The sequence below is a fragment of the Berghia stephanieae genome, chromosome 2 (genome assembly GCF_034508935.2).
Source record: "Berghia stephanieae isolate SIO BIC M18660-M18661 chromosome 2, UCSD_Bste_1.3, whole genome shotgun sequence".
NCBI lineage: Eukaryota > Metazoa > Mollusca > Gastropoda > Nudibranchia > Aeolidiidae > Berghia > Berghia stephanieae.
In genome coordinates, this window is record NC_088361.1 from 29,546,451 (window position 1) to 29,569,362 (window position 22,912).

The 22,912-nt window shown below is 37.6% G+C and overlaps 1 protein-coding gene across 1 annotated transcript; it reads left to right on the forward strand.

The window, feature by feature from the left end:
• The first annotated feature begins 16 nt into the window (after positions 1-16).
• LOC144964663 (protein canopy homolog 2-like) lies at positions 17-21,377 on the forward strand. The gene is made up of 6 exons (XM_078899163.1): positions 17-87; positions 2,990-3,084; positions 9,369-9,484; positions 11,405-11,599; positions 12,567-12,666; positions 14,127-21,377. The coding sequence occupies exons 1-6, from the start codon at positions 68-70 to the stop codon at positions 14,303-14,305; spliced, it is 705 nt and encodes a 234-aa protein (XP_078755289.1). The 5' UTR covers positions 17-67; the 3' UTR covers positions 14,306-21,377.
• Positions 21,378-22,912: the final 1,535 nt, after the last annotated feature.

The window sequence follows — 22,912 nt, forward strand, 5'->3', positions numbered from 1 at the left end:
CGTATGTGGAGCAATGAAAACAATCCACGTTTTACAATTTTCCAAAAACCTAACATTTGTTTACATCATGGCGACTACATTTAACCGGTAAACTTTTTGGAAACTTTTTTTTGTTTAACCATAACGTTTAATCCCGTTAGCATGTCCATGTATTAGTCAAATTTGTAAATATCCAATTTTCTTAACATCTCATCAATCATTTTGACTTTTTGAAGCAACTGAATTTTGTTAGCCGGTAGACTCAATTGACTCAGGTCTCATTGAGTCCGTTGAAGTTGACGTTGATGATGTTGAGCCGTTGCCTTTTGCTGATTCAGCCGCAGACCGGCCATGAAAATGAAAGAAGATAAGAGAAAATGGAAAGTGGGATTGAATATACTCTCAAAGAGAGAAATAGAAGTGATATGATAAGATTGAGTCTTTCCCACAAGTTCAAAGCATTGAAGGGCAAAAGTCCCATTGACATTGGAAATTGGATTTTTTTTTAAAAAGAACCCCGCCTCATTCTCATAGCCATAAGGTAAAAAATGATTTTAGATAGATAAAATTAAATAACAAAGCGAAGCCAGTGCTAGGAACTTGCGGAAAGACAGCCAAATAATATGCTGTAAAAACTATATAAAAGGAATAGTGATTGACCCTTTCACTCAAGATGGATGATGTTGATTAAAATTAGCTAGACGTCTAGGTGGCGTTTTTATGCACCTCCATTGGAGTTTGTTAGTTATTGTTACTCCTAAATATTTCGACTTGCTCACTTCTTCTAGTGCAGTGATATGTATTGAGTATGTTGAGTGTATGATTTCTATGTTGTTTGTGAATTTTAGAACCTGGTACTTTTGTAATTTCTTTGCCATTGTTTTTAGACCACCTCTCATTTAAGTTTAAGTATATTGATCAGACCATAAATGAAGAATAATAACTCCTTTGTTTAGATTTCAATTCGATTTATTGAACAAAACAAATGATGAAACATTCTTCCGAGAAAACATAAGCGATAAACATATTATTCAACAACCAAACAGAAGCTAAATGAATTTAGTATAGTAATAATAATGGTAAGGTTACACATTGTTTTGTGTGTTGATTTGTTTCATTTGGAAGATGTGAGTATTTTGCTGAAATGCTTGGAACAATGACACACTGGTTGTTCATGAACTGAAAGTGGAGTTTTTTTTTTTAATATTGCATATTTGTTTTTCTACCATTTTTAAGCATATTAGTGGCTCAGAACATATAGACCTGAAATGAAAATGAATCTACTTAGTCAACAGCCTAAGCCACATTGAAATTACCAGTGTCAGCTGTTGCATTATTATTATTACTTTTATTTTTATTATTATTATTATTATTATTATTATTATTATTATTATTATTATTATTATTATTATTATTATTATTATTATTATTATATTATTGTTATTTATTATTAATATTATTATAAGTATTAGATGTTAAATTTGCCATTTACATAAGTTTTTTGTCAGTAAAATATATATAAAAAGCTTTTAAAGCATATTTTTCTCTCTCGTATAGATTTGGGGCTTTACCCCATGCCCCAAAACCGTTCATGTCTCGCTCCAAATCCATACCGTTAATCCAAGTATCCAAATGATCAAATTAATTTCAAATGTCAGCAATAATACAGTGCATATCCACTAAATGTGTTTCTAAAAGCAATAAGGGGTTCAAAACCAATTCTTTTTTTTTTTTTCTTTTTTTTCAATATGTGTCAATAACCATTACTATCATGCCTTTTACGTTATATTAATGTCTGTCGTTTGATAAAGGAGAAACCCGAAACTTCCACACCATTCATCTTTTTACATAAACTGAAGCTGAAATTCTACCACATCATTGTCATATAACCTTTAATTTGAAAATATATATAAATTTAATGCTGTACCGGTTTGGGGCAAGGGGGTTTGATAATCTATTTTCGTTTTTTTTAGCTAGTTTAACCAATAATACTTCACATGTATTTACACCAAACAAATGAAAGGACATAAAATAATTGAATTTATCAAATAGTGAAGTGTTTAGATTAATCAATCTGCAGTTAGAGCTGTTAGAATTTGAGGCATAGAAAAAGCGTACATATTTCCGGGGACCTACCCTATTCAAGTGTCAATTGTGGTTAAAGTGTGGTTGTATGTGCATGTGTATGCAGCCTATGTGAATGTGGGATGTGTACGTGTATTTGTCCACTATACTATAATGATATTTCATATTGGTATCAATGGGAACCAAAATGAATATTCATTTCTTTGGACAATAAAGTTCTATTATGTTGTTATTATTATTATTATTATTATTATTATTATTATTATTATTATTATTATTATTATTATTATTATTATTATTATTATTATTATTATTATTATTGTTATTGTTATTATTATTATTATTATTATTATTATTATTATTATTATTATTATTATTATTATTGTTATTATTATTATTATTATTATTATTATTATTGTTTTCTTTTTTTTTTTTTTTTTAATTATTTTGATTATTATTATTATATATTATTATTATTTTTTTTTTTTTTAAAATAGCAAAACTCAGTCAGGAAATAAAATTTACCAAAACCTTTTTTGTTTCCCTCATTTGATAAGAACGTTTGTGTATGTGTCTTTCCTGAGTCTTTGCAAAATAATCTTGTCTCACGCATTCAATCCCACTGTTTTAGGATATACTATTTCATTTCTTTTTCATAAATGTTTGTGATCAATCATTTTTAAAGGGTATCATGTCGGGATTAATAAAATGCCAGAAAATATAATTTTAAAGTTGAATGATAGAAATTTTAAATTGCAGTCTATTGCAGTTTGAAAGAAAAAAAAAATTATTCTCCCTAATAAACAGCATAACATTTACTGATTGCCTGACATAATACCATTTTGATGCTGTGAGTCACATTTGAAGACTGTGGATATGACTTTTTATCATCTTTAATGATATGTTGGATTTGCCTTTGTTCCAGATTTTTGATAATGGATTACATGATGATTACACTTGCTTTGATTTTTAGTCTCGTCATTTACACTGATGCCAGACAAGACAAAACTTTTTGCAATGGTTTGTGTCAGTTCCATTTTTACATTTAGTTTATTTGTTTTTTCAGTTCACCAGAGATGTTGAAGTTTTTCAGAATTTATTTTAGGGATAAACGACTAAAAGTATTGAAAAGTTACAAAAATTGTAATAATAGTTGATAATAATGAAGAGGTGAAAGCACAAGATGCACACCTCCTGGCAATTGTCAAGTAGTAGGCATCCTTCCGTCTCAAGAGATGATGGTTTGCGCCCTGTATGGCTTTAGTCTCATCAGTCTTGTTGAGAGCAACGACGGGTGTGACTCAGCAGACCAATCCTTGCATGGCATTCTCTACCGCAGTTGTTGAACACATAATTTGACTGTGTATTTGTTATTTGGATCTGCTGTCTCTCTTTCCTCCTTGCTCTCCTTTCCTCAAACTTCTTCTTTCTCCTCTCCTCACCCCTCTTCACTCCCTCCATCACCGCATATCTCTAGCTGCTGTGGTCGTCAGCAAGCGACTCCCAGGTGTTCGCTCTTTCTAGCACTGCATTGGTAGTGAGTCTGTCCTGCCACCTGATGCCGAGAATTCGTCATAGACAGCGAATGTGGAAGTTTTTCAGGCGGTTTTCCTGTCTGGCATATATTGTCCAGGATTCACTGCGATACAGTAGGCTACTGAGTACACATGTCTGGTATACTCTGAGTTTGGTGTTCAAAGTGAGTTGGTTGTTGGTCCACACTCTCTTGCTCAGTTGTGCCATGACAGCGGCAGCTTTGGCGATGCGCTTGTCTAATTCTGCATCAAGTGAGAGGTTGCTGGTGATGGTTGTGCCCAGGTATATGAAGTGATCAGTGACTTCTAGCTCCTCGTTGTCAATGTAAATTGCTGGTATAGAGGGGACATCCTGACACATTACATTTGTTTTCTGATGCTGATCGTCAGCCCGAATTCCCTGCATGCGTGTCCATCAGCCGCTGAAGGTCTTCCTCAGTATGCGCGCATAGAGCTGCATCATCTGCATATAGCATTTCCCTTATGAGGACTGTGCGGACCTTGGTCTTTGCTCTCAGCCGTGCCAGATTGAACAGCTTCCCATCACTTCTGGTGTGTAAGCGGACTCCTTCTGGGGACTGTTTGAATGCAAACTTCAGCAGTAAGGAGAAAAATATACCAAACAAAGTCGGTGCGAGGACACAGCCTTGTTTCACACCGCTGCGTATGGGGAAGGGTTCAGAGGCTCCACCGTCGTAGCTGATGGTACCCTTCATGTCGTCGTGGAAGGCGGCAATGATGCTAAGCTGCTGAGGAAGACAGCCAATCTTCTTTAGCAGCTGGAAAAGGCCCTTCCTGCTAACAAATGCCTTTGTCAGGTCAATAAATGCAATGTAGAGGGGCATCTGTTGTTCTCTGCATTTCTCCTGAAGCTGTGTCCATAACAGCACCTTCCCATGGTGTTCCCTGTTTCTACTGAGTTTGTTATGGGCGCGACCGAGTCCCCGGCCGTATAACCGGGCTAGGGAGTAGGTGGGACCCCTTCCTCTTAAGGTGCAGGAGACAGAACCCACCAGTGAGTGGTACACACTCTGCTCCTCACCCACCCACCTCACACTCATTCTGTAATGTGGTGTCTTCTGTATGTCCTTACTTTTTTTAATCTACCCCTATAACTCCTGCTTTTCCCAGCCATTGATGTATGGCTCCACTGCCTTGTGGATACCTTCGGGAGGAGGAAAGGCTAAGGAGTAAACCTAACAGAAATCTGCATCCAAACTGATGCCAAACGTATCGCTGTGCAATCCTTTGGACCACACCAGGAAGAGAGGGAGGTTCTGGTTACTGGGCAGCCCAGGATCTCCACATTACTTTGCCCAGGCCGCGCTCTGGAGAGGACACTCTAGTCTCACCTTCACCGGTGAAGAATAACAACACGGAAGACAGCAGTCTACGAGTGATAAGTCCTTGCTCGATTGGCATAGAGTTGGACGCTACGGGTTGTCTTCGACGGTGGGAGGGATCATCGTAATCCTACTTGTCAGCTATCGCCCGTCCCAAGCTGGGCAGCCCCCAGCCAGAAAGGTGTTGACCCGCCACGATCTGCCTGCTTCAGAGGGTGCCTGGAGCTTAGAGCTTGCAAGCTTGACAAGTGGATCGTTAAACTGTGTACCAGGCAAGCAAATGAAAAAGAAAACGAAGTCCCCAGCTCTTCGATTAGCAAGCTGGAATGTAAGAACTATGCGCTCAGGACTGACAGATGACCTTCAGGCCATGGACGATGCTCGAAAAACAGCAGTAATTGATCGTGAACTTAACAGACTGAACATCGACATAGCAACCTTGCAGGAAACGTGACTCCCAGAGAGGGGATCCCTGAAGGAGAAACCCTTTACATTCTACTGGCAAGGAAAAGGCACAGAAGACATGAGGGAGCACGGTGTTGGATTTGCAGTACGCCATACATTGCTTCCTATGATCGAACCGCCAACAGACGGCACAGAGAGAATTTTAAAGCTGCGCCTGTCATCCCTGCAGGGCTCGGTGAACCTTTTTTGCGTCTACGCCCGAACACTGCAAGCTTCGGTTGAAGTAAAGGACCAATTCTATGAGTCATTAGACGCCATTGTCAACAATATCCCAGCAGTGGTGCACCTCTACCTTCTTGGCGACTTCAACGCGCGAGTTGGTGCCGACAAAGAATCATGGCCAACCGTTTTGGGACACCACGGCATAGGAAAGATGAATGAGAATGGTCAGAGGCTTCTTGAAGTCTGCTGCTCTCGCAAACTATGCGTGACGAACACCTACTTTCAGAACAAGGCATGTCACAAGGTGTCATGGAGACACCCAAGGTCAAAACACTGGCATCAGCTGGACATGATCATCACTAAGCGCAATTCTCTAAACAATGTTTGCAAGACCAGGTCCTATCAAAGCGCTGATTGCGACACCAATCACTCCTTGGTTGCCACAAGGGTGAAACTGACACCAAAGAAACTTCATCACTCAAAGAGAGAGGGCCAGCCCAGGATCAACATCAGCAAGACAGCTTACCGGGAAAAGAATATAGAGTTCAACGAGCAACTTGAGAAGATTCTCAACACAGCTCATAGAAAAGCAGAAAGAAACACACTGGACAGCTGGAACTCTCTTAGAAATGCCATTTACAGCACTGCAGTACTGAGATACGGCAAAAAGGAGCGCAAGAACAATGATTGGTTTGAAGGCAGTATTACTGAGATGGAGCCAGTCATGGATGCCAAGCGCAGCGCACTTGTCAGCTATAAACATGAACCAAGTCCGAGGAACCTGCAGGCGTTGCGAGCTGCATGCAGCAAAGCACAGCAAACAGCACGACGTTGCGCCAACGACTACTGGCTTCAGTTGTCGGACAGCATCCAGCAAGCGTCTGACAGTGGCAACATAAGGGCCATGTATGAGGGCATCAAACAGGCGACAGGCAAATCTACAAGGAAAACTGCATCTATTAAATCAAAGACAGAGGAAGCCATCACAGACAAGGACAAGCAGATGGGAAAATGGGTAGAGCACTACTTGGAACTCTACGCCAGAGAAAACTCTGTCACCCAAAAAGTGTTAGACGCAATTGAAGAACTGCCAGTACTGGAAGAACTAGATGCAGAACCAATTATGGAGGAGCTCAGCAAAGCAATCGATGCTCTGGACTGTGGCAGAGCACCCGGTGATGACAGCATTCCACCCGAAATCATCAAATGTGGAAAGCCAGCCCTCTTGGAACCACTACATAAACTCCTGTGTCTTTGTTGGAGAGAAGGCAAGGTACCCCAGGATATGCGCGATGCCAAGATTATCACCCTCTACAAAAACAAGGGAGACCGTAGTGACTGTAATAACTATAGGGGAATCTCTCTACTGAGCATTGTGGGTAAAGTCTTTGCGCGCGTGTCCTCGCCGAACATATCTACCCAGAGTTGCAGTGTGGCTTCAGAGCCAAGAGGTCGACAGTGGACATGATCTTCTCAGTACGCCAATTGTCAAGTACAACTTAGGAATTTAGTCCTGTAGGGATGTTCATACTTGTGTTGAGGACTGAAAATATGTACAGCATAGTTTTAAATGGCACATTGTTTGATCTTTTGGAAGATCAACAGTATATCATATACAATTGAAACGTGAACATGGATGACGAAATAAGAGTGAACTTCATCATGTCTGATTTATGTTAGATCACATATTATGTGAAATCGGTAGGAGTAGTGGTCTTAGTAGTAGGCCTTGTAGTACACTTTTAGTACCTGTCATCTGCATTTTTTGCCAAATTGGGACCTAAAAGTTGCCCAAAAAAAACCCAAAATTTGCCAAGAAATTTGCCAAAAAGACCAAAATTTGCCAAAAAATTTGCCGAGGAGAATTAAGCGTTTCAGTAAAAATTAACACGCGATACAGAAAAAAATATATATAAAAGACTATTTATTACATTTAAGGAGGCTACATTTAATGATTTACACAATAGCGTTGTTACAAAGATTTTAAAGGATCATTATCCGTAGAGAGTAGCTTCCCTTGGTTTGGGTCCAGGCAAAGCTGCAACATTTCTCAAGTTTCGCACTTTTTTTTCGTTATTTTGTTTTCGCTTCTTTTTTTTTCCCAAAATTTGCCACGTGATTTGCCAATTTTCCCAAAATTTGCCACGATTTGCCAATTTTGGGAAATTTGCGGATCGCCCTGATATTTGCGGCCGCAAAAAATGCAGATGACAGTAGTACGAGTGGTACTTACAGTAATAGCATAGAAGCAGCAGCTACAGTAATATTTCCTAGTAATTATAGGAAAAGTAGTAGTTACCTCCTCCGTGTTTTAAGTGAAAGAGCTATACAGGTTCAGACCCCACTATACCTCTGTTTTGTCGACTACAAAAAAGCTTTTGATAGAGTACGCCACGAAGAAATACTAAAACAACTGCACTCCATTGGCGCTGATGAGAAAGACCTCAGACTCATGCAAACATTATACTACACCCAGCAGGCATCTATCAAAATCGGAAACTCTACAGGAAATTCCATTCCTATTAAGAAAGGAGTCCGTCAAGGGTGTGTTGCCTCACCAGATCTGTTTAATCTATACCAAGAAACAATCATGAGGGGCATAAATAATATGGAGGGAATAAAAGTAGGAGGTCACAACATAAATAATATAAGATACGCAGACGATACGGTACTCATTGCAACATCAGAAATCCAACTTCAAAAGATTGTTGACAAAGTGGTAGTAGATAGTGAAGCCAAGGGAATGGAAGTGAATATCACCAAAACGGAATGCATGGTAATACAGAAAAACCCCGAAAACAACAACACCTGCAATATAACGATTCACAGCGAGCAACTTACCAACGTAGAAAGTTTTAAATACCTAGGTTCAATAGTGACAACAGATGGAAGATGTAACCGAGACATACGAGCAAGAATAACTCAAGCCAAACAGGCCTTCATGGACCTGGGAAACATTTTGAAAAACAAACAGATGTCGTTCGGGATTAGATTCCGAGTCTTGAAGTGCTACGTGTGGCCAATCTTGTTATACGGATGCGAAAGCTGGACTACAAATGCAGAAACACAAAAGAACATTGAAGCTTTTGAAATGTGGTGCTTGAGAAGGATGCAGAGAATATCGTATACTGCACACAAAACGAACGAAGAAGTGCTAAAACAAACATACCAACAAAGGAAACTAATGCCCTTAATAGTGGATCGACAACTATCCTTTTTCGGACACATAGTAAGGAAAGATAAGAATGAATACCTGGCAAGTTGTGGAAAAATACCTGGTAAACGCGCCCGGGGGAGACAAAGAAAAACACTCATAGACCAACTGAAGGGCTTCACCAACCTAACAATCCAAGAGCTGTTTGAAAAAGCAAGAGACAGGGAGGAATGGAGAGAGATAATTCATGCAGTATCCGAAGCCTGGACCAGGCATGGAACCTAGAAGAAGAAGAAGTAGTTATTGTTGCTGCTGTTGTTGTTGTAGTGGTAGTAGCAGTTCACATAAGCAGGAGTAGTATTAGTATTTATTATAGCAGCAGCAATTGAAGTTTAATGCTTTATCAATACTTGAATTTAAAAGATAACGAAAGAAAATCCCTGTCATATGTGATTGGGCTCTGTTATGATTACTGATATGTTTTACTGAATATATAGAGGAAGAGAAAACAGTTCTTTTATGTCTAGTCCCATCATATTGCGATTCCCTCTGCAATCATTGTCAGTCTCTTTTAAGTTTTGCATTCTCTTTGAAATAATAAACTCTCATTTTGTCATTATTCATCCTTTTTTTTTCTCTTAACAGTTTGCAGAGCTGTCGTTGAAGAGGCCAACTGGAAAATAAGCCAATCAGACCAATCCAGGACAATTCAGGTTGGAAGTTTTAGAGTCGACCCACAAGGGAACCAAGATATCAAGGAGGTACCTAAATGGATTTGAATATATTGGCATGGCGGTTTTTTGCAACGTTGCCACAAAAAAACTCAAAAAATCCCTGATTTGCATTGCGGCCACAAAATCTGCAGCTTTTTGCAAATTTTCTAAATTTTATAAGTGTGTGGGAACAACTTCTGTCAGCTGTGTGCAGTTTCCTGTTTGTTTATTTGATTTTTGGAAGGGATTCAGTAACATCATTACAGAAAAGAGCTCCATAATCACCATAGGCTGTTTCCAACTGCTCTACTCTAATGGATTGCATGTTTTCTGATTATCCAATAAAGAGATTGGGCCCTTGTGATATTTCAATAAAATAAATTGAAGTTAAGTACTGATTGATCCAGGGACTATGGTGAGCACCAGTGGGGATTGAACCTGGGACCATTTGAGATGGACATACGTGGAGATAAAACCCAGGATAATGGGTGGTCAATATTAGAGGAGAGGAAACCTTGTGACCCTGGGTTGTAGATAGTAGTGGGGAATGAACTCGAGGACAAGATGGAATGTAGACACAAGTGGGAAGTGAACTGGGTGCACCCTGGACTACGGTATATAATAAACAGTGGAGAGTAAACCCAGGACTTTGGGATGTAAACATCAGTGGGGAGTAAACCTGGGACTATGGGCTGGTGACACTGATGAGGAGTGAACTTGGGACTGTTAGATGTAAACACAAGTGGGGATTGGACAAAAGAGAAATGTACCCAGTTTTTGAGATAGACACCCAGAACAATGTGAGATGGATTGCAGTAGGGAGTGAACCCGAACTATGTAAGGTGTATATTAGTGATAATCATGGTGTTGCTGACTCTACTCAAGAAGATTAATGAATATTAATATTATGTTATTCTGAGCAAGCTGTTCATCAAAGTATTGCATTTTCAATTGCTTCATACATGAATTGATCAAGCATCTTGTTATTTTGAAATTGTAGGGGATTTTGTGTTCATTCTTTCAAAACGATCTTTTGCAAGACAGTTTCCAGGTCTGGCGATGGTCCAAAACAAAATTCCATATCAATTGCTTCAAAGTGAATGAAAAATGCTGAATATAGTTTTCTCCATTTGTAACAATGGCAACGTATTGGCTGAAGATGGGCTTTAGTCCAAAACATTGCCAATGACATATTTTGTTCTTTTATTTAAAGCTGATTTCTCTCCTTGTTATGTTTAATAATTTTTACTCTCCACAGCTTAAAGCAGTCGGATATTTACATATGCGTTTGTTTCTATGGTTTGATTCTAGTATATACATTATATTAAATTTCCTTGACTGTCCCTTGACTAATCTACAAACCAGAATCAGTCTGTAAGAAACACTGCACCAATGTTTCATTGAAAGGGTTTTTTCATCACTATATAAGCGTAAATACTGAGCATTTCTATAGTGCAGTATCCACTAAACATGCTCAAAGTGCTTTATGAGGTGTCCCAAGCAACAGCAACACTGAAATCTAGGATGAGACATGATGCCTGTAAGGAAATAGTACAATTTTTTTTTTTTGACAGAGACAACTCTGAACCAGGTACAAATATGAGTAAAATGAGGGAGGGGGGGGGGGGGGGGGGGGGGTTAGAAGAGGTCGGAGGTCTGACCCTTCTTGTCACCCAATAGGGATTAGAAAGCTGTTCTTTCTTTATTTTGATTGGGTTTGTTTTTTTTTTTTGGTTTTTGTTTTTGTTTTTGAATTTAGCAGAATGTTTTTAACATATACAGGCATCCCGTCTAAAGGAGTAAGATGTATATTCTGTGATTATTTTTGTCCATTTGATGTTATGGTTATTTGTGTGTGAAATGTTAGCTCAACAGGTCTATAGCTTTGAAGAACTACTTTTTGATAATAAAATGTTATAGTATGTTTAAATTTGCTTCCCCTTGTATTTCATCATATATTATTTCCAGAAAACTTATGCCAGATCAGAATCGCATGTGGAAGAAATCTTTGAATCAATCTGTGATCAACTACACAGTTATGCTGAGATGAAGCAAGATGATGGAACAACCACTGTTGTCAGGACACGTGGTAGACATGGGAGAGAACTCCAAATTGATAACTACAATCTAGACATGACTAGTGGGAAGAGACTGGGTTATCAGGTATAATTTCCACCCCCCCCCCCCCCCATTCTCTCTCTCTCTCTCTCTCTCTCTCTCTCTCTCTCTCTCTCTCTCTCTCTCTCTCTCTCTCTCTCTCTCTCTCTTTCTTTCTTTCTCTCGCTCTCTGTGGTAATTAGTCACTAGTACTAGTATTATTCTGTCATCTTTGAGGAGAATTTTGGAATGTAGGGTTCTCTGGAGGTGTCCCTGATTTCAAATTGACAAGATTGACAGGTTTTTAATAACATGGTAGCTCATTTGATAGTCCACATTGTTCACAAACAGAGAGATAGAGAGAGAGAGAGAGAGAGAGAGAGAGAGAGAGAGAGAGAGAGAGAGAGAGAGAGAGAGAGAGAGAGAGAGAGAGAGATTTGATGGGTTTACCGTTTTCACAACCCCTCTGTACACTCAACTGTGATTAATTTGTTGGACCCATTAACTCAAGTATTACACTGACCCATGAATCAGGACAGAAGAAGATGGCTACCACTGGGAGCAACGGTCCACAAATCGTGTACACAAGCCCATGTGTTCATGAACGTTTTGTTTTTTTCTCCCAATGTTAAGAATACTACAAAAATTAAACTTGAATTTGATTGGTTAATACTTTAGATTGACCCTTCACCTCGTGTGTGGAGAGTCTGTGATCTTTTAACCACAAAGAAAACTAGAACTTACCCACTCCTCTTCCCCCACCCATGTGCTGACAGGGGATTTGAGTGAAGAGTGCTGATTTGAGTTAAATAACAGTTATTACTATTACTATCATTAATGCTACAAATACGGGTGTGAAATCCAACTTCGTGGGCTTTTTGGCCCTGATGGTCTACTTTTTTTTTTTACTCTCAGTCTGATTGTTTCATTTGCTTTCCCTGTCATCTTGTCTTTGTAATGACCATGAGATAAAATGTGAGTGAAATAAATGATAATGCTAGGTTTAACTTGTCTTATGTTTCATCCTCTACAGTGCCAGAATTTTCTGGAGGATCATGAAGAGGTCGTGATGGCAAGCCTACAGCGTGAAGATGTCGAAGATTATGAACTGCTCATTTGTGGCAGAGAAACTGGTATTTCGATTCTGTCTTTCAGGACTTTTGGGGGGGTTTTCGTACTATCGTTAAATATTGTTTTATTTTTATTTTTTTTCTCAAGAATGATTCAACCCTGAAATGATCCTAATTGTGAACTGAGAAACATCACTATGCTGCCCTATACTATCTCTCTCTTACTGAAGACTTCGGATCAGAAGGTCCTGGGTCGAGCCTCACTCGGCGCATAGTTGAGTCCTTGGAAAAGGCTCTTTACTCACATTCTCTCACCGTACCCAGGTGTAAAATGAGTACCTGGTTATTAACAGCGTTGTCTCTGTCCGAAAAAGATTGTAATATCGCCTAACAGGTGTCATGTCTCATCCAGGGACCCCTTGTAAAGCGCTTTGAGCACGTTTAGTGGATATTGCTCTATATAAAAATGCTCAAAAAAGAAACCAAAAAATATTTAAAGAAAACTATTAACCACAAGAATGTCAAATTTGCATTGATTTTTTCAAATCAAAATAATAAAGTGAAAGAGGCTGTTATTGTTTCCCTGTTATTCCAACATATTATAAGACCATAAATATCCATAATTACCCCCCATTGGACACGGCTCTGCCTGATACCAGTTGACCTCCAATGACCTCACACAGATAGGTAGTAGGGAGGGTTAATGGCCCCTTGGGAGTTCCACCTGAAATAGCAGTGCATTACTAATTTCCTTCATTTCCAGTTATTTTCCCAAACTTTTATTATTTTAGGAAAACTGTCATTACCTTAATTGTCATCATCATCATCAATATCAGTATCAACAACAGCAGCAGCATCACATCTTCATTTAAATCCCAGATTTACACCAAAAAGATTCCAGAATTTTGTTTGTGAAAAGTTGGCAAGTCTTACTGCTAACTTAGTATTAAGCACAAACGGTATTACATTCAGAATACATCTATTTTTTAAACCATCAATGTCAACTATTCAAGTTGGTGGGAAAAGGGAGTGTGTGAGACATAACAGTGCAATGCGCGGACCAGTGCCTGAGAGAAGACACATCTCAACAACGTTTGGATGTGTATAATGCGCATTTTCATAGTCACAGCATGCTCTAGGTTCATATTACCTCATTTATTCACCCAGCAGGCAGTGTGGGACAAACTTTTAACGTCATGAAGTATAATTCACTTGTCAAGCATCCTTTTGGTATTACAAAATCCATCGTTGCCTTTCGACATGTACTCAATCACACTTGAGTCAATTTGCATGGTGTAATTAAATTGTCTTACCCTGGGACCAACAAGGTCACAGTTGTGGAACAATTTCCAGTCCAGACACTGATCATGCTCAACATTGCTTGAATAATTAGACAAGACACAGTATCATTAACGCCGCAGAAAATGACATTCAAAATTTCTGCCAAATGATGTTTTCAACAAATGTTAAAACATTTTGTATTTTTAGACCACTTATCAAATGTGAACATTTGTCTTTAACAGCTGTTTGCCCTGAAAGAGAACTTCGCACTCCACTATTGCAACTACCTGAGGTCACGGATGAGGATAAGTCTGAGACAGAGGAGGAACCTGACTTCAATATGGCAGACACTGAGGAAGGCGATTTAATAGCTGACAACTTTGAGGATTTGATGGATCAGGAAGAAAAGGATGAACTTTGACGGAGGATTTGTTATTAGTCTTTCTTAGGATAAATGATTGTTGAATTATCTCCCCTTTTTCATGTTTGAATATTTGTTGTTTTTCTTAGAGGAAGATCACTGACTATTTGTGGGAGGGAAGAGGAAAGAGAGAGAGAAAAAGAGAGATGTTAAATGCAGGGTGACATCAATTTATAATAAAATATTTTTTTAAATGGCCTTCTCTTCTGTCATATAGATAGTATGCGTTTGGCTAAGAAGCTCATAACATTGCCATCCGGAAGTATAACAGACCAACACACAAAACTGTGTGTATCCATGAACGTTTATAGTCGGTTAATACAGTTCAGTGAGCATTACTCATAAACGCGGATGGCAAGAAACAATAACAAAGACCTGAGTGATGTCATCTTCGAACTATCTATAGATAATTGATATCATGTTTACATTGTTTGGATGATTATTGGGAGGACTAACATCCCTTGTTATATTGTCATAATACGAGTGTTAGTTGCAGTGATGCAAATGAGCGAATAGGGACTAAGTGTGTGTAGTTGAGAGGGAAAAATTGAGATGTCAAAAGTGGGTCATGAACCTGGGTTCTTCTTGTATTTGTGCAATGCCTTATCCACTTGACCACCTTGCAGACATTAAAGATAATGGCCAGTGATTATACGGTATAAGATGAGTATTCTTATTGCACTCCTTTTGTGTGAGATGGTGGAGAGGATAAGGTATTACTCTATTAGCATTTAATTTTTCCCTTGGGCAAGACATTTAGGCCCTATAACTCATTTTCTAGTGCTGTGTTACAGCTGATGATTTGGTTATCTCTGTCTGTTGTCCAGACTGACTCAAAAGACACAGTTCCGCTTGGGTGAATTAGGGGAATTATATTTATTAATTTTTTAAAAATCATCTATTTCATTGCTGTTGAAATATCTTCATTTAAAACTCATTCCTTCAGATAATACACATCGTCAAGGGATTTTTTGGGTTTGTTTTTTTTTATTTTGGGGGGGGGGGGGGGGGGGTAGCCAATCACCCAAAAAAATATAATTGGTGAGTTTGATTGGAAATAGGCAGAGAAGTTTTGTTTTGATGCCAATATAACAATGGCATAGTGGAAATGTAGTCGTATGTATTTGTTCTTTATGTTGAAATGAGATCACTAAAATAGGACCCAGGGTGAGGTTCCTGATCTCCTATAGTGGGCAGGGGAGCACTTACTGTGTCTTCTACTTCTATCCTCCTATATCTGTTTTCCAACATGCTTTCTGTCTTTGTCTTGGAATGGGATTACTTGGTTTTGTCCAGGGCTCTATACTCCGGATGATAGGCAAGGACTTGAGGTGGCTACGGTTCATGATCAGCAGTTGATTTCAGACCCAAAATATACTTTATTTTAAATTTTCGAGTCAAAAATAAAACAACTTAAATATTTATTCAACTAGTTTTAATCAAATTAAAATATACAATAACTGACGTAATTTTCGAAAGCGAATGCACTGTATGTTGATTGAAGAGCCGAAGGCTCATACTATAAGATAATTGTTAAAAGCAATAGCTTGACAGTCATAGCAACAACAGGTTACTGAGGAACGATCATTTGTGTATATTATATCTTTGTTTTATATATTTTTGTATGCCATGTTGTACAAGAATGAATGCGAATTTATTTAGTTATTCATGTGTGTGTGCGTGTGTGTTTGTATGTGCAATATTTTGTATTTCTATTGTATTTTCAATATCTTTGTAACTATCATTATGATTATCATCACCATTTTTATTGTTATCATTATTTATTACTACTAGTACTCCTACTACTACTACTCCTACTACTGGGTGAGGTTCCCGACCTCCCATAGTGGGCAGGGAGGTACTTGCTGTGTATTTTATCCCCCTATATATGTTTTCCAATTGCTTTCTGTCTTTTTTAGAAATGAGATTACTTAGTTTTGTCCTGACCCTGGCCGGAGTCCTTGGCTTGGAGGGAAACAGTCGAATGTATAGATATTGTTTTGGGATATGATATTTTTTCCCTGTAAATCATCTCTCTGTTATGTTCTGTTATTTTAAAAATTTTTAACATATGATTTGTAAACTTTTGAGTGTATTCCTCTTAGTGGGATTTTGTACTGGTGTCTGGGTGAGACTTTTAGGTGATCTCAAACTAAGTACACTGATAGTGTGTTCTTGGAATCTACATCTGTTCCCTATTTGAACCATTCCCCTTTGTCTTACAATCTCCTCAAGTCCTTTTAATTATACACATATAATGTTTTTACCATCCAATTTTCTTTCTTTTTACTGGTGCTGATATGACCTAAATGTGTTGCAAGCGCCGTTAAACTTAAACCTTTAAAAATAAACTACTACTACTACCACTACTACTACTACTACTACTACTACTACTACTACTACTACTACTACTACTACTACTACTACTACTACTACTACTACTACCAATGCTCCTTCTACTACTGCTGGGTGGGGATCCTGACCTCCCATAGCGGGCAGGGAGGTCCATACTGTGTCTTCTATCCCCTTATATCTGTTTTCCAACATGCTTTCTGTCTTTGTCTGGGAATGGGATTACTTGTTTTTTTCCTGGCCCTGGTCGGAGTCCTGGCTGGGAGGGAAACAGTCAAATGCATAGTTATTGTTTTGGGAGATGATATTTTTTTCCTTGTAAATCATCTCGCTGTTATGTATTATTATGTTTGTTATTTTCAATGTATAAGCGGGTGGTTGGATGGGAGCATCACCCTTGAATCATATACCTATGATGTTCGCATGGGTGTACGATCCAATAGTGATGTCGTTTCTTCTTCTCTTTACTAGCCTATCCTGCTTCTTTGGTTTGTGATTGTATTTTTGACAGGGGATATTTTTTTTCTGTAAATCTTCTGCCTGTTTGTTCTTGGTTATTTATAATTTAGCTTATGATATCTTTAGGTTATGATTTTGATTTACATTTGTACTATTTTTGTTAGATTGCTTGTTTTTTTGTTTCAGCGGTCTCTCATATAACCTCAATTGTGTTGGAAGAGACCTAAAGCAACAAACAAAAAAAATCAATGTATAATGTAGGCATTTGAGTGTATTCCTCTTTGCTGGATTTTGTGCTTGTGTCCAAATGAGACTTATAGGTGATCTCAAACTAAGTACATTGGTGGTAAGCTGTTGGAATCTACATCTGATCCCTATTTGTTCCCAGTTCCCCTTTGTCTTACTTTCTCTTGGCTGCTTCAATTGTAATTCTAGAACTTTCTACTATCCCACTTTCTTCCTTTTTACTGGCGCTGATATAACCTAAATGTGTTGCAAGCGCCGTAAAAACCTTAAAGCGGGTGGTTGGATGGGAGCATCACCCTTGAATCATATACCTATGATGTTCGCATGGGTGTACGATCCGATAGTGATGTCGTTTCTTCTTCTCTTTACTAGCCTATCCTGCTTCTTTGGTTTGTGATTGTATTTTTGACAGGGGATATTTTTTTTCTGTAAATCTTCTGCCTGTTTGTTCTTGGTTATTTATAATTTAGCTTATGATATCTTTAGGTTATGATTTTGATTTACATTTGTACTATTTTTGTTAGATTGCTTGTTTTTTTGTTTCAGCGGTCTCTCATATAACCTCAATTGTGTTGGAAGAGACCTAAAGCAACAAACAAACAAAAAAAAAAAAACCTTAAAAACAAAACAAACTTCTACTACTGCTAAAGATGTCAGAGGAAAAAAGGCTCAGCCAGAAAAAAAATCAAGGAATGAAACCCTAAATATATATATATATAGTAGAATTACTTTAAACCGAAATTTTGGGGACCTTCTAAACCATTTCGGTTTAAAGACATTTTGGTTTAAAGCAAGTTCCTGTTTTGGGATGTTTTTCAAGGGTGGTACTATTTAATAGCTCATTTAATCGCATCATGAGTTGTTTCCCCTTAAATAAAGTTGTTGAATAAATGCCGTCTTGGTAACCATTTAATTTTTTTAATTTTTAAAAATTTTATTTTATTTTCATTTTTTTTTTTGATGTATTTTAAAAATATTTTTGGGGTTTTGTTTTTCGATTCAAAATTGTTGAAAAAGTTGAGTCGGGATGCCGTGTTTTTTAAAAAATATCTCCGTCTTGCTCAACTTTGTTTCATCAACTTCACATAGTATTTTACTTTAAACTCCAACGTGTAAGTACAGTGCTTTATTTTAAACACCTTAAAGTAAAATGTAAAGCTAAAATAAGATCGAAACTTCTTGTGTGATAATTGATAATGAATGATGCGCAGCTCCTCAGAGGTGAAGTGAAATGGAAATGAAAAGGCATGTCATTGCTAAGCTGTCTACTACACACCCCTCTTTTGTTGAAAAGCCATTAGGTTCAAAGGCCTAATTACATAGAACCGCTTTCACACCCTCACATACGCATTTAAACAAAGTGGAAATGAAATGGCATGTCATCTTAGTAGTCTGTGCACCCACCCCCCTTATTGCGAGAACATCATGCGAGATTCTACACCCCTACCTCCCCCTCTTTCTTACTTTTTCGCCTGTTAGTCACCCGTTGTCTTCCTTTTCCAGTCTGCGGGATTGTGGTGTTGGCCAAGCCCAAGTGCAGTGATTGAAGTGTTTGTCTACCCCTCAACCCCACCCCACCCCTCACCCTCATCTTATACTTACGCTCTTTGTTTAATATTGCTAGGCATTATTACGTGTGGCCACCTTCCCAAATTTTTGAAGAAAAATAGAGAGATAAAAAGGGAAGGTGCTCTCAATTTGTTTCGGTTTAAAGAAAGTAATGCTTAGAAGCATTTCGGTTCATCGGAAGAATCTGTACAAAGATAATGAAGAAACTAGTACAATTTATTAAATTCTTTGCAGTTTAAGGTATTTTTTGGTTTAGCTTCTTTCGGTTTAAAGTAATTTTGCTGTATATCTGTCATCTGCATTTTTTGCCAAATTGGGACCTAAAATTTGCCAAAAATTGCCAAAAAAAACCCCAAAATTTGCCAATAAGACCAAATTTGCCAAAAAATTTGCCGAGGGGAACTAAGCGTTTCAGTAAAAATTAACACACGATACAGAAAAAAATATATATAAAAGACAATTTATTACATCTAAGGAGGCTACATTTATTAATTTACACAATAGCGTTGTTACAAAGATTTTAAAGGATCATTATCCGTAGAGAGTAGCTTCCCTTGGTTTGGGCCCAGGCAAAGCTGCAACATTTCTCAAGTTTCGCACTTTTTTTTTCGTTATTTTGTTTTCGCTTCTTTTTTTTTCCCAATTTGCCACGCGATTTGCCAATTTTCCCAAAATTTGCCACGATTTGCCAATTTTGGGAAATTTGCGGATCGCCCTGATATTTGCGGCCGCAAAAAATGCAGATGACAGGTATATACATCAATCACATGAATTGTTCAAAAAAAATAATAATCATAATAATAATACTAACAATAATCAATAAATGCATTATGTCTAATTCTGAAAGCACTTTACAGTTTCGAATTAAGTTATATATTATCTATTACTATTAGAATAATATACAAACACACTGAAAACGAAATGATGACGTATTGTACACACGCACGCACACAACCACCCATTCTGACACACTAAGACACATGTACGAACAAATACAAATTCATGCATGATACAATTTTAGGTATGTTTCTAGGGGTTTCTTTAAAATTTCAAGACTATCAGGTGATCCAAAGGTTCCAGGAGGTAATTCCAAGTGGTAAGTCAAACTTAGAGTTAGAGAAGTCTCTGTCCCCATAAGATTTAAACTTTGTTGGAGGGACTGAGAGCAGATTTCTATCTTTAAACCGAAGTGCTCTCTGAGAAATGTGAAGGTTATTTATTTCTTTAATGGTGATCGGGCCCCAAAAAAAATTTTTAATTACACCATTTCGCAACAGCACCAAAAGATCCTGTCACCTGGGCATTCCACGAAGGAATATAGATAATCCATCAAACAGGATGTCTGATGTCAACAGGAATCACCCATGTTGTTCAAGTGAGCAAATTGGGGGTTAATAATCTTGCCCAAGGAAAAAATCGAAAGTGCCTGATGTGGGGCTCAAACCTGGGACCTGGATCACAGTGCAATGCCTTAATCACTTGCCCCCCCCCCCCCCCCCCCCCCCCCCCCCTGACTGAAAAGAACCCCACTTTAGCAAATTGAACTTGCAATTATAAACCTCGATAGTATTCTTTTTCAAATTGAAATTTTTCTTGCATTTGCCTTGTCAGAAATGGATTTTAAATATAGGTCCCTAAAATTTAGGTCCCTCTTACTCTTATGTAAAGCCTAAAGGGCTGAGCGTCTCCTGTGTATTAAATATTCAATGTTCTGTCATCAGAAGGTAAAAGAAAACTTTTCAAGTGCTTAGAGCATGATGTATCCCCTTGTTAATCGCTAAATATAATTGTATTTATAAATTTGGGTTTATTTTCTTGCTCATGCTATCCAGTATGATCATAATCTTCACAAACAAATAATCTAGTTGTGAACATATTTTCTAAATTATAGTTTTCACCAAGTTATCTGTTACTGCAATGTGATTGACATACCTACTTTTTGTTTTCATGGGAGGAGTTTCGATTTGAGAGAAATTTAGTCTCACTGTTAAAGGATTAAATTAACAATTTTTTTTTTTTTAATTGGAAAACCTTGCTATTGGAGTAAGACCTGATGATTTGTAGTTTAGCCGAGTCAAATTTTGACCTTTAGACCATCAGAGGGTGAAGAAAAAAAATTAATCTTGTTCATTTTAATTTATATTTTATATCATTACCGTCACAAGACTTAACATTTCTTCTGTGGTTTTTGACCAGTTAAGCGTATCCTTAGCCTCGATGCAGTTATTTTCTCATCTATTTTCAACAATGAAGAAATGACCGCCCCAAAAGTAAATATATTCAAAATTGGTCCAAGATCAAAGAGGAAAAGTTACTCCATTTGACTGTATAGATAATGAAGGCTATTGTTTATTCAACTTGTTGAGATACCTGCCATTACCCCATAATCGTTAAGTGATCAACAAATTTCACACCAATAAATTTAATTTATATAATTTCTGATTTACTTGGGTACTTTGTTGGGTTTTTTTCTGTTTGTTTGTTTTTTGTTTTTTTTTTGGTTTTTGTTTTTTTGTTATTTTGTTTTCTTTCCCCATGACTAATAACTCTCAAACAGGCAATTGGGTTTATACTATACTATACGCTTTCAATCTGTTGAATACAAAAGGTGGACTGTTGGAAGAGATGGGGGTGACAAGAATGATCTCTCCCCCTTTATTTGTTGCTTTTCTAGTTTCTTGCTGTCTTCTATCCCCCAATATATGTTTTCTGAGTTGCTTTCTGTCTTTGTTTTGGTGGAATGGGATTACTTGGGTTTTGTCCTGACCTTTGCCAGCTGGGTGGGGTTCCTGACCTCCCATAGTGGGCAGGAAGGTACTTGCTGTATCTTCTATCTCCCAATATCTGTTTTCCAACATGCTTTCTGTCTTCGTCTTGGAATAAGATTACTTGGTCTTGTCCTGGCCCTGACTGGATACCCTAGCTGGGAGGGAAACAGTCAAATGTATAGTTAAAGTTTTGGGAGATGATATTTTTTTTCCTTGTAAATCATCTCCCTGTTATGCACTGTATTGTTTTGTTTACATATCGGATATGATTTTTAAACATTTGAGTGTATCCCTCTTAGTTGGGACCTGGGCTTGTGTCTGGATGAGACTTTCAGGTGATCTCAAACGAAGTACCTACTTTGATAGTGTACTCTTGGAATTTACATCTGTTTCTTATTTGAACAAATTCCCCTTATCTTACTTTAATTTTCTTTGTGTTTTAATTGTAATTCTAGAACTTTTGATTATCCCATTTTCTTCCTTTTTACTGGCGCTGATATGGCCTTAATGTGTTGCAAGCGCCGTAAAACTCTTCAAAACAAAAACAACGACCTTTGCCTGAGTCCTTGGCTGGAGAGGGGAAACAGTCAAATGTATTGTATAAGTTTTTGGGAGGTAATATTTTTTATTCTTGGAAATCATCTCTGTTATGTACTGATTGTTATATTTTTGTTTTGAACATAACTCGGTAAACATTTGATTGAGTGTGTTCCTCTTTGTGGAATCCTGTGCTAGTAGGCTAGTGCTCTTGGAATCTACCAATTCCCTGTCTTACTTTTCTTGGGTTCTTTAATTGTAATCCTAGAATTTTATGACTATCCAATTTTCTTCTTTTTTACTAGCGCTGATATGACCTAAATGTATTTCAAGCCCGTAAAAAAATTTAAAACAATGAGTACGTTGACACCATTGCCATGGTCAGAAAAAAAATGTAATTGATAGCCATCATGTTTCATTCTAAATGATAAGTTGCTGTTTGTTTGGGAGGCCCATTGTAAAGCACTTTGAGCAAATTTAGTGGATATTACTCTCTATAAAATATAAGATTTTTACTCCCTTTTTTTTAAAAATGTAATAAGTAATCAAAATATTGCAGATTTGTACGAACACAAACAGGGGAAAAGGTGGACTCCAAGAGCAAACAATCGATTGGTATAGTCAAACTAAAAGTCCTATCCTTACAAGCACAAGATCACCCTCAAAATGTCAAAAG

Bases quoted from the DNA above. Each gene is read 5' to 3' on its own strand.
- LOC144964663 (XM_078899163.1), top strand. From the start codon at position 68: ATGGCGACTACATTTAACCG. The intron at 3,085-9,368 runs GTTTGTGTCAGT...TTCTCTTAACAG, and splicing joins AGACAAAACTTTTTGCAATG to TTTGCAGAGCTGTCGTTGAA. The intron at 12,667-14,126 runs GTATTTCGATTC...TGTCTTTAACAG, and splicing joins CATTTGTGGCAGAGAAACTG to CTGTTTGCCCTGAAAGAGAA.